A 12,653-nucleotide genomic window follows, 5' to 3' on the forward strand; every position below is an offset into this window, starting at 1 on the left:
CTGTTTGCCGTGAGACAAGCTCAAGTTTAACAAAGGGTTGACCATGCCAATTCGATCATCAGACCACATGTTTTGTTAGACTGAGACCGGTTATGTCGTTATTAGGACTCATCAGTCAGTCACAACCAAAAAACTTGCAGTTGTCAATCTACAAACGGTTTATCAAGCTTTCATGTTTATTATTTATCATGAAAGCATGATAAAGCGTTTGTAGATTGCCGACTGCAAGTTTTTTGGTTGTGACTGACTGATGAGTCCTAATAACGACAAAACCAGTCTCAGTCTAACAAAACATGTGGTCTGATTATTCGAATTGGCATGGTCAACCCTTTTTTTATAATTAAAGCAGGTTCAAAAACACTTTGAGGAAACTATCAACAAATTTCACTTTTATCAAGTATTATCAAAATTATAGAAAAAGCCACATATAGCCATTTATACAAGTTTTTTTACTAAATTCAATATCTTGAATTCTTCATATTCTGGATTTAGGGAGGGACACTCTACCACCTTAGCTCTGTCAGAGTTTGTGGAAAGTACATTGTCCTACTTTGATAAGGGAAATGCAGTTTGTGCTGTTTTATTAGATCTGAGCAAGGCCTACAACTGTGTGAATAGAAAGATTTTGTTAGACAAGTTAGAATTTATTGGAGTAAATGGAAAAATAAATAATTTAATAAAATCATATTTAACTGAAAGAAAGCAATTTGTTAATTTTGGAGGGCATGAATCAGATTGGGAGAGTGTAGAAGTAGGAGTGCCACAGGGTTCTGTATTGGGACCACTATTGTTTTTGGTATATATAAATGACCTACAAAACAACACCAGTCTAAATGTATTAAATCTTGCAGACAATACATTATCATATACCACATATAACAAAGACAATTACAAAACAGACACTGCATACCTTAATTCAGATCTAGATAATATATCAAAATGGTTTAAGGATAATAAGCTTAAACTAAATACTGATAAAACAAGGTACATGCTCTTTCACTGTGGTAAAACAGAAGTATTGAAAAACACAAATTTAGATATAGAGATAGGTAATTCATTAATATTAAAGGTAGAAAATGATAAGTATCTCGGTGTTACAATTGATAGGTACCTCAATTGGTCTGACCATATTGAAGCAGTAAAAACTAAGTTATTGAAGAGAATAGGTACTTTATACAAAACAAGGTACTTTTTAAATCAAAATTCCTTGTAATGTATCTTTAATTCACTTCTGATGAGTCATGTAAGATATGGTTTGTTGTGTTGGGGTAGGTCAAGTAAAACTAAAACTAATGAGATTAATTAACTTACAAATAGAGCATTGAGATGCATTCATTTACAAGGTTGGAATGAAAGTGTTAACAGTACAAAAATAGAAAAGAAAATATTAGATGTTGAAAATATGTTCAAGTATGAGTTGGGAGTTTTTATGCACAAATTTAAAAAAGATACTTTTCCAGTTAACTTTTAGCCTTACTTTACAAACGTTAATAAAATGCATAATCATCTAACAATATATTCAGATACAAACTATTTTTTCCTAGAGTCTTTATAATCTTAAAACATTATCCTACTTTAGTTGTAAACAATGGAAAGAATTGCCTAGAAACTTAAAAGATCAGAGCTATCTTGGAGAATTTCAATATGGAATGAGAGATAATTTACTCAAAATAAAACCAGAAAAATATCAAACTTAATCTTTACATACCATTAGTTAAACTTGTATCTTTGTATTAGTGTTTGTACTTTTTTAGGCTGATTGCTGTTGATCTCATAAACTGAATGTAAGTAGAGTTGGATTGGTATAGTTTTTTTTATCATTATTTTGTTCTTTTGTTTTTTTGTTTCTTTTATATAAAATTTAATAGTGTTGTTACATCCTCATTGACGGTGTGATTAAACAAGTAGGTGTAATTTTCTTTTTTGTTGTTTGTTTTTACTAGATATTAAGTGTTTATCTATTTCAGAAGATAGAGATTCTAAATTTAGATGCATATTTTAAATATTCTGGTTATTTAACTTTATTTGTTAAAATTTAGTATTAGGTTTACAAACAGTTTATTTAACTCACTTTAAATACTTTGATTATTACTTTATTTTTTCAGAATGTTTGTTCAGTTTTATTATTTTATATCTAAGTTTAGCTGTTCAGTATTATGAGTGATTTTATTTTAAGTATTTTAAACAAATTCTATCAACTACTAGTGCTAGATTTTATTGATTAAAACTGAATTAATTACAAATCTATAAAACAGTTAAAAAAACTTTTATTAGCTCTAAATTTTTACCTACCTACAACCACATATACTAGAAATTTATAAACACTATTTAAAAGCTACATACATGGTGATGTTACAGTTTTATGACAATACTAAATATTTTATGTATACTGACACTGCTAACTCTCCCCTCTTATTTAATTTTGAGATATTTGTTTGATTTTTTTTGGTTGCTCTGAAAGAGAGGGCAACAAGAAAAATTTGAATGTAGATGATCATAAAATCAAAATCTGGGAGGAGACAATGTGGAGCCCATGGTAGACAATGGTTTCCTAATAAATATTTGGTTAATAATGGGTTAAAAAAGGGTGCTTAACATTTTTTAACTTAAAAATTAAAAAGAAAATAAAAGGAAAACTTTTAATGTTTATATAATTACTTCTAAAGTTTTTTAATTTTTTTTTCATTATTGTTTTAAAGTTAGCTCAAAGTATTAGTTATAAGTAAATGGAACGCAGCTTGATGACCGAAAGGTCTTTCTCCACACCAATCCATTGACCTTAGTTGTGAGTGTTCACATTTTTCTTTTTTTTTTACATAAAATAACTGATTTCAAATCTATTTTATTATTTCAAAAAAATTTTATGCACTTGAACTGACAGAAATTTTAAAGCTAGCTTTTAAATTTTTACTTTAACACTTTAAATGTCCACTTTAAGTTATTGATTTTCAAACTAGTATTTACCAAAAATATCTTCTAACACTTTTCTTTAAAAAAATAATTTTTGTAGGTAAACATTTCTTAATAAGTCTTAAAAATAAACTTTTTAAAATTTTACAAAACTTTTCAAAAGAATTTATCTGTTAGCTTTTTAAATTCTACTTGTTTTACATTTAATTAACATAAAGTTAAGTTAGTTTAGTGTAACTTTTTTATATAGCTCTTAATTATAAAATAATTTGTTTTGATTAAATTTTGGTTTAAAATTAAATAACTCATTTTTTTAAAAACAAGCATATTATGAATTAGAGCTAAAAGATTCTTAAACTTCAAAAAACCAAGTTGTGTTAATAACTTTAACATAAGGAAAAAATATTTCTATCAATCCAATAGCAAAATAGACCTGGGGGCAAATATCAGATAGCAAAATTTAAACAAAGTATGGTAGTTTACCAGTTTAACTGCTTCTGTGAAGCTAGTTATGTCGGGATGACCTCAAGACAATTTGGCAAAAGAATAAAGGAACATATTTTAAAAAGTATCGATGAATTTTGTATGAGTAATAAGAAAACTAAATCTATTAGAGTAGTAAATGATTTAAAAAGATCTGCTATTGCAGAACACTTAGTAAACAACCTTTATTGTGCAAGTAGTTATAATTTAAAAAGATTTAAAACTATTGAAAATTGTTTTTACACTTCTGATTTAATTAAACTTGAGGCTATTTGTATTTTGTTAAGAAAACCCAAGTTGTGTATACATAAAGATTTTGATTGTACTGTTTCAATGTTTTCTTAAATTGTTTTATAAGTTGTTACTCTGTTTTATTAATTTTTTTAGTTGCATTTTAATTAGAAGTACTTATGTATTGTTAATTACCCTTTGCTTTAATATTATTATTTTTACGTTGATGCATTTTCAATAGAAGAACTATTAAATATAAAGAAAATACAGAGAACTTAACATAAACTTAAAGGTGAAATATTTTAAAAAAACAATAACTAAATGCTTAAATAGAGTTAGAAAATGTGCTATTTTACTGGTTGCAAACAGATAATTTTTTTAGACAGGTTGCGTACAAAGTTTAAAAAATTTGGTGTTTATTATTAATAAATAAATAATTAACTATAAAAAAATATTTTTTTACTAAAAAATGGTCTCTCTTGATGGTTTTTATTAAAAAAATCAAAAATAAATTTTTTAGCTTTACTGGTTGATACAACATCAAAAGTCATAAATTTAACCATAATAAATTAAAATTTCTATCGACAAGAAACAGTGAATATCAAATCAGATTCAAAAATGACAGGCAAGGGATACTTTAGAAATGTGCAAAAACAGCATTATAAAACTCAATAGACCTGTTTATTTTTAATAAATCTTAATATTTGTATATATTGATATTCTAGATACTTTTCAAAATTACCAAAAATTTTGCCAAGTGGTTTCATGACTTAAAGTGAAATAAAGTATATGAGATTTTGTTATGTTTTCACTTTATCTTAAAAAGATAGTTTTTGAAAACAAATCAAGTTATATTGCCTTCACAATGGTAACACTCAAAAAAGATATCCAATATACTAGAATAACAGAATTCAATAAAATAAACAGTCAAAACTTTTTGAACCTTTTTAACAAGAGAGTTGACAGGCCACACATATGATTGTTTATTCATTCAACATGTAAATTTTAAGTTTTCTAAAAGCCATGTTTCACTTGAGTAAACAAAACATACATGATGTATAATTTTGTATTCAAAGTTCAACATTATGACTGACTAAGTTTTATTACAAGGTCGTATACAACTTGATGAAGACTTTTAACATTAGTTTGAATAATGTATCATATAATAGCCCTAAACTAATTCTCATAAAACTTTACTTATTTTTTTTACTTATAACATCAATTTAAAAAAAAACTATTTTCAATAAACTAACTATCATTTAACAAACGTGTAAATCATTTGTTTTGTATGTATCAAAAAGCTAAGCTTTTTTATTTATTTATAATTTTTTTAATAGTTTAAAATACATATTCTAGTCAAAGAAAAAAAATGATAGGTTCTAAAATATGAAATCTTTAACAAACATAAAACTAAATATTAAAAGTATGGTATAGTATTTTTTTAAAACATACAAACTTAATTTAGTGTATTATAACAGTTCAAAAGCACTAAATTTAATAAAGAAAATTTCACAACCAAATGATTAGAAACAAAAGTTTTCTCTACCTAGAGTATATATTTTTGTATGTTAGTATTATAACGGTTTACAGCTTAGTTTTGAAATTTTTTTTGTCTTTTAACTGTGCTTGACATTCGAAACTTATATAAAAACTTTTCGTAATATTAAGCTGTTACTATAGTACTATTTTTTATCTGCTCTATACGCACATCAAAAGCTATAACATTGTGTTTAAAAGCAAGCATAATTGTGACTTCGTTGCATATTTATAACTTTAGCTTTTTCATTTCGATCTTCTTAATTTCTTACACTCAAGTTTTTTTAAATTTACTTTCTTATTTCCTTAAGCAGAGCTTTAACTTAAATTCCGTTTTTATTAATAGTTTCCTCCTGATATTGCATACTTTGGAAAACCCTGGTTTAAATATCACCTTAGTGAAAATGTTAAAAACTAGTTTAAACTATCAAAACAAAAAACTAAAAAGTGAAAACTATATAACTGCTGAAAATTTTAAAACAGCCTCCTTTTTGACCCTTTAATAGTTTGTATTTGTACCAATAAGTTTGTAGTAAAATCATTTAAAAGGGAGAACTCTGGTTTTAAGGGTATTATAAGATGCTAAATATTAATAGCAAAGTTTTTGTATGTATATTAAATTATATAAAAAAGTATAGTAGACTCTTATTTTTTACTTTAAATATTACTCTGTGTACAGATGTTTTCAAAGAGCTTTTAGACTAACTAGCTAGAGTTAACGCATTAGCTTATAAAAAACGTCTGAAAGCAAAATAATATATATAAATTACTTTGTTTAAAGTTTAAAAGTATTTAGGGTTACAATCTTATTAATTTAAGAAAACTATTGAATCTCAAAGTGACATACTAACTTAAGTTCGTTTTTTTTCAAAAATTTGTCTAAATTTCATTTCTACTCTAAATGCTAGACCTAATGGTCTAAATATTAGTTTGTCAAACCAATTTTGATTTATTTCTTCATTCTGAATAAATGGAAAAGATGTTGCTGTTGTTTTCTCATATTTATATATATTCTTGAACTGAAATCATTTAAGTCTGTTTTTACTTGGCCAGGTTAAAACTTGTATCCGGTTAATAAAGTAAAAATTTCTTACGGGTCTCTCACCCTGATACTTTTATATAATAAACGCAGAGAAGAAAACAGAGAGAAGCTGAACAACAGATAAAAAATTGGCTAAGTTGTGGAATGACCCCGTTATTGAATTATATATCGACTCCATTCGGTTCGAAGATCGAAACAGACTAGCGACCATGATCAAAGGAGGATAAAAAGTTGACGAGCATACACTGATGTTTTGTTCAGGTCATTTAATAAAGCTGCATGTAAGACTCAAACTGATTGTAACATCTGCAACTTTAGATGCTACAAAATTTAAAACATATCAATGAAGCTTTCATCTTTGTAGTTTGTACCCATTTAAGTAGCTCTAACATCTATTTGTTGCTCGTCATTACAAATCCCATACTAAATAATGTAAATTAGTTTTTGCATCTTTACTAGTTATCGGCAATCGGCATGTATCATAGTTCCATTTAACATGTGATACTACTTTTTCTTAACTGTTTGAGTTAAACTCAACATTTAAGAAAAACAAGAAAAAAAAACTTAGTCACTTATTTTTTGTGAGATTACAAAGGTTTTAAACTAAAATAAGTACGTTTTTGTCAAAATTGTAGTTCTACTTAAGTGTTACTTCAAAGTTAAAAAATACTTATTTTAAATTTAATATTAACTCTAAGCTAAGTATTAATATAAAGTCATATAAATTTTTTATTATAATAAAATACTTTATTATAATATATATATAAATATACTTGTATAGCTTCTCATATTTAAAATATCAATTGTTTACAAAAGCTTGATGACAATTAGAACCAACAAAAAAAGATTAAAATACAATTATTATTTTAAAATTCTTTGTTTAGTGCCGTTAGTGTTATTTAGTAGTGGTCATCAAAATTTAAGTATATTGTAAATCTAATAGTTAAACACATTATAGCTTTTATTTTTAGATCATCTACCGGTATAAACTTAAAGAACTAAGCTTAAAAAAGTAGAAGTTTTTAAACAGATTAATTTTAATAGTTTTAATTGTAGAATCTTTAATTTTAATGGGAATTAATTAATAACGGCTGTGCTTAAGACAAAACAAAAACAATTCTGGAAAGTATGGTTGGCGCTGGTGAAAAAAATTTGTTGATTGCGAAACTAAATTGACACTTTTTTAATAATTTTTTTTTAGTGTACTGAATAGATTAATTCTTTAAAATAAAAAAGATAGTTTGTAAAACTTAAAAAGTTTATTTTTTATTTTTAGATTTAGCTCTAGAAAGTAGTAGAAAAGTATTGCTTCCTATACGTTTTAATTAAACTACCCAGATAAAAATACGATCAAAGTTTTACAATTTAGAATCTTGATAGGGCGAAGTTTCATTTCTTTCCAAATTTAAATAAATCTGCTTTCAATGTTAACAAATTCAATAAAATTCAACAATGTACGCTCTATCTAAAATTTATAACAATTAATTAACAATACCACAGTTATATATATTTTTATATTACTTTGTAATATATTACCCGTTCTCCGAAAATATTTAAATGCCTTTACTTATCCTGTACATAATTTGTTAAAAAAATAAACTCTTCAACTTACCTGAGGTTACTTAATATACAAACATCTGTATATTGGATTTAATAATTAAAAAAACTAAATATCATAATATTATTTATTTTATCTTCATAAAACATTTTCCAAAAACAGTTATTTTGTGTCCAATATTTTGTCTGACTAACTTGAGTGTTTTTGCCACTCCCTTCAACTTACTCAACATGTTTGAAAAAAAAACTGGATTAAATTGTGGTCATACATTAATAAATGTTGCCACTGAGTCTACTGAGAATAACTTGAGTTAGTTTGAATTTTTTTTAAAGCTCAAGCTGACTCAGTTATTTTTTATTAGTTGACATTATGTATCTATATTGCAACATTCAACTCAGAGAGTTTTTAAGGGGGAAGGTAGAATTACATGTGATGACCAATTGCTTGCTTGACCCTTACCATCAAGACATTATTTATCTCATTCTCTCTTATTTGCTAGAAAACTTTTTTTGAATTTATATAATGTTTATATTAAGTCCTCATATTGTTTTAAGTATTTAAGCTTGATTAAAAGTGTGTTTTCTATTTTTGTCTTATATTAAATATTGAAAAAAATTAAACATCCTGTAAAGTTTTGTAGTTCATTAATAATATCAATGTAAGACTAGATTTAAAGACAATGAATTGTTAATAAATAAGTAAATTGAAATAATACTTAAAATTTAACTTTTGAAACTAAAAATTTACTGATTCTTATTTATAAAAAATTTAATATATTATAATAACTAAATATCATAATTTAAAACAACAGAAAAAAAAAAAAAAAAACTTAAAATAAAATACATGAAAATAAGAATATTAAAAAAAACTATATCAAATGTAAAATAACTAAAAATTATAGAATGAAAACTGAATAGGGGTGCAGAATTTAAGTTCAGCTTGTGAGGTGGAATACAATTTTAAGTTATTAATGCATATCATAACAATTTTATAATGGTTATAAGATAGCACATATGGTATTATTTTCAATTAGAATATCATCCATTGACCAAACTAATTCATTGTTCATACTTATATTGTTTCATTATGATGCTCCATAACGTTTAGGTATTTTATTTAACAGTGTTTTGTACATATACACATTTCATGCATAACAAAAGTCAGCATTTCATTCTCATAACTTTAATGGTATTGATAATAATGTAAGATTCAGAACTTTCCAACATTTTGATCTCACAATGGATATAGAAGTGGTAACATCATTATAACCAACATAATGTTATTAGTTATTTATGAAATTTAGGAAAATAAACTTATATTTTTACAGTACATTTTACACCTACACTATAACCATACTAAATTTAAACCTAACTTATACAAAATGATACTTACTCTATACTACTTATAAGAACTAGGTATAACAAATGAATTTTTATAATGTATTATTAAAGATCATATCAAACACTAACAGATATATAAAAGACATCAACTTTAGAAATTACTTCAAATAAAATAAAATCATTAAACATACTATTACTATAAGAATGTATAAATTACATTAAAAATTATTTTGTTAGAATTTAAATCAAAAATTAATTATATAGAAAAAATAATAATAATCAAAACTACAATAGTTAAGTCCAGTTCTAGAACGTCTTGACTCAAATCTCACTAAAATCTCACTGACACCTTCTCAACAGAGGCTTATTTATACTATATTTCTCTCCATGGTATTATGTTACATCAGACTTTTTTGATTGCATATTTTCTCCTTATCTAAACTCTATTTTATTTGCATCAGTATTTGCACTAGTCTTATTTTTGGGTTTTCTTATTAAACACAAAACAGTTCATCAAATACAATTTGATGCCTCTGCTCAATATTGTTCTATACAAGGGTTTCCCAAACTTTTTTTAAAAGACTCCCTTTAAAGAAATTAAAAAAGCTATGACCTCCTCCTACAAGAAACTACTATTCTCAAAAAACTACTATTAAAAAGCTTTAAGACCTTTTTTTCTGCTCTTCCTCATCAACTCCATAAAAGTCTAGTATAAGTTTCAAATTATGACCTGATGGCTTCCCTGTGACCCCTTTACTGCTCATAGCCCCCTCCCTATTGGCCCTTTGCTCCTCATGGCCCCCTAATTTTTTTTAAATCTATACAATATGTTTAGTATAAAAATAGAACTTTAAAAAGACAAAGTATTTTTACATCGAGTCCATAAATCTTAATTGTATGTCCTTGTGATTAGGTAAGAAATAAAAGTTCTTTCAAATTTGCTTAGAACTTTTATGTTCATCTAAATAAGTAACTTGAAATTGATAAAACCTCACTATTAATATATAGAAACTTATTTGAAAAAAAAGCTTATAGAGGTGAATTTATCTAAGTGTTAAGTTCAAATGTAAGTTGAAAAAAAGTTCTCATAAAAAATGAATAAAAAAAAAGTATACAGTGTTCTCAATAATCCTTTATTCTGATCTTTATCTTCCAAAATAGATCTAAATCTAGGTATAATAAAGAATAACATGCCCATTTATTTGGTCATAACTAGTTGAAGATTAAACTTTACTATTATATTTTCAATTTAAGAAATACTACTACCTAGGTCAATAAAGTGCTGCTCAAATAACTATTAATCAGCCTAAGGAAAAATCAAGTTATTAATAATGAATCCTTTTTAATTGTTAGTAAAAAATAATTTTAAGCTTTACATTTATCTGATTGATTGTTGAGTTAAAGATATCTAAGTTAAGATGAAAAGCTAAAGATAGTTCTGGTCTTTCAAGTTTTTTGGCTTTTCCTCTTATATTAAGATCCAAAATAAAATGAGAGTTGAGACAATAAAGACTAGATAATTTTGGAATAGTTAATTGGCTCTTCAAGTTATATTAAATGATTGTGTATTTTATTACTTATAGTGAAATTTTAAAAGACTATCATAAGACATTTTTAAGACAAAAAATTAAATTGACTGATATTTTTCCATTTAAATTTGTGCATAAATACTCCTATCCTAAGATACACTAAAATTTATTTTTAATAGTAACACTTGGTGGTTTTTACTTCAACCTTATATTGTTAGTGTTTTCAAATTAACGTATTCAACTTTTGCTTCTTATAAGTCTAATTAAGACTTGAAGTGTAGATGCTAACTAATACAGGGGCAAAAAAACATTTGGTGGTTGTGCAAAACAAATTTTGAAAAACAAAAACTTATTGGGTTCAGTTGTGGTTTCTATTTTAAGTCTTTCAAAATGTATATCAAAGTTTTGAATTATCATAAATTTTAGCTAAGACCTTTTATTTTGCTTTTCACTTCAAACCTCCGAATTTCTAGTGTAAATTTAAGTTTCTTTTGCAGGCCAAGTTGTTGCAGGCTGCAGGTTATGCCCATTTAAAATAAAAGCATGCTAAATTTTTACCCTTCATTGACTACAGTTTGCAGACCCCTGGAACACATTCCTTTTAAATAATAGATAAGAAAAGATATTGAGCTACTTATACTTTTTAATCTAGGTAAAAGTTTAAGTTTTAATTAAATAAAAATTTTTTTTTAAAAATTATTCTAGTATTTGTCATCATTTTCTATTCAAATCTTTTGATATTTTCTTTTTATGTTAACTTAAGAAAAATTATCCTAACATAATTAAAATTTAAGCTTTTATGTGAATTAATTATTACTCTAACATAAATTCATTTACAACTTTAAACAGAAAACTTTTATTACTTTTAAAATGGCAAAAGCTGGTAAAGACTTGGCTGGAAAAACTTCAAAGCTGTTGAAGCAGCTAGGCGGAGGCGGTGGCTTGTTGGTGGCTGCAGGTGGCCTGGCTTATGGCATAAAAGAATCGATTTACACTGTTGAAGGTGGTCACAGGGCTGTTATGTTCAGCAGGTTGGGAGGAGTTAAAAACGAAATATACGGTGAAGGCCTCCATTTCAGAGTTCCCTGGTTTCAGTACCCTGTTATATATAACATACGTTCAAGGCCAAAATTGGTTGGGTCACCTACTGGTAGTAAAGACTTACAAATGGTCAACATTAACTTGCGTGTTTTGACTCGTCCAGATGCTTCAAAGTTGCCCTTTATCACACAAAATCTTGGCGTCGATTACGATGAGAAAGTGCTTCCTTCCATTGTCAATGAAGTGTTGAAAAGTGTAGTTGCCAAGTTCAACGCGTCTCAGTTGATCACCCAGCGCGCTCAAGTTTCATTGCTGATCAAAAGAGAATTGGAGCAGAGAGCCAGGGATTTCAACATTATCCTCGATGATGTCGCGATCACTGATCTTGGTTTTGGCAGAGAGTACACGGCTGCAATTGAAAGGAAACAAGTTGCACAGCAGGAAGCCCAACGTGCTCAGTATTTGGTAGAAAGTGCCAAGCAGGAGAGGCAGCAGAAGATTGTGCAAGCCAAAGGAGAAGCCCAGATTGCCAAGACTGTTGGTGAGGCTATCAGCAAAAACCCTGCTTACTTGAAGTTGAGAAGAATTGAAGCTGCCAAAAAAGTTGCTCATTCTATGTCAAGATCGCAAAACAAGGTATATTTGGATGCAAATTCTCTGATGCTCAACATTGCTTTTGATGCTTACGAAGAAAAGGAAAAAAATGACATTGCAGCATAAGATACTTCAGACTCTACATTAATTGATGTTTTCTAATTAAAACTTTTTCATTTTAGTTAAATTGATATCATATAAATGTTTTTATATTAAACATTTTCTAGATAATTACTTTTGTATAGTTAGGTAATGCATCTAAACCATTAACTTAAACAAAAATATTGTATATTACCAAATCTTAAATTATGCTTACCAAATTTATATATTTGATCATGTTAAATTTCATTTGAGTAGTTGGTAAATTTTATGCTTGAACAAATTTTGAT

General features: G+C 26.6%; 1 protein-coding gene across 1 annotated transcript; it reads left to right on the top strand.

Annotated features, from left to right (window-relative positions):
• Positions 1–11,483: 11,483 nt before the first annotated feature.
• On the top strand, positions 11,484–12,635 carry LOC145842119 (prohibitin-2-like). Its single transcript, XM_082949505.1, has one exon. It carries the CDS (start codon positions 11,500–11,502, stop codon positions 12,388–12,390), a length of 891 nt encoding a protein of 296 aa, XP_082805631.1. The 5' UTR covers positions 11,484–11,499; the 3' UTR covers positions 12,391–12,635.
• The last annotated feature ends 18 nt before the right edge of the window (positions 12,636–12,653 follow it).

Source organism: Thalia democratica, chromosome 8 (assembly GCF_965202585.1).
Source record: "Thalia democratica chromosome 8, ktThaDemo2.hap1.1, whole genome shotgun sequence".
Classification (NCBI taxonomy): Eukaryota; Metazoa; Chordata; class Thaliacea; order Salpida; family Salpidae; genus Thalia; species Thalia democratica.

Excerpts from the sequence above, each read along its gene's own strand:
- LOC145842119 (XM_082949505.1), top strand. The coding sequence starts at position 11,500 with ATGGCAAAAGCTGGTAAAGACTTGGCTGGAAAAACTTCAAAGCTGTTG.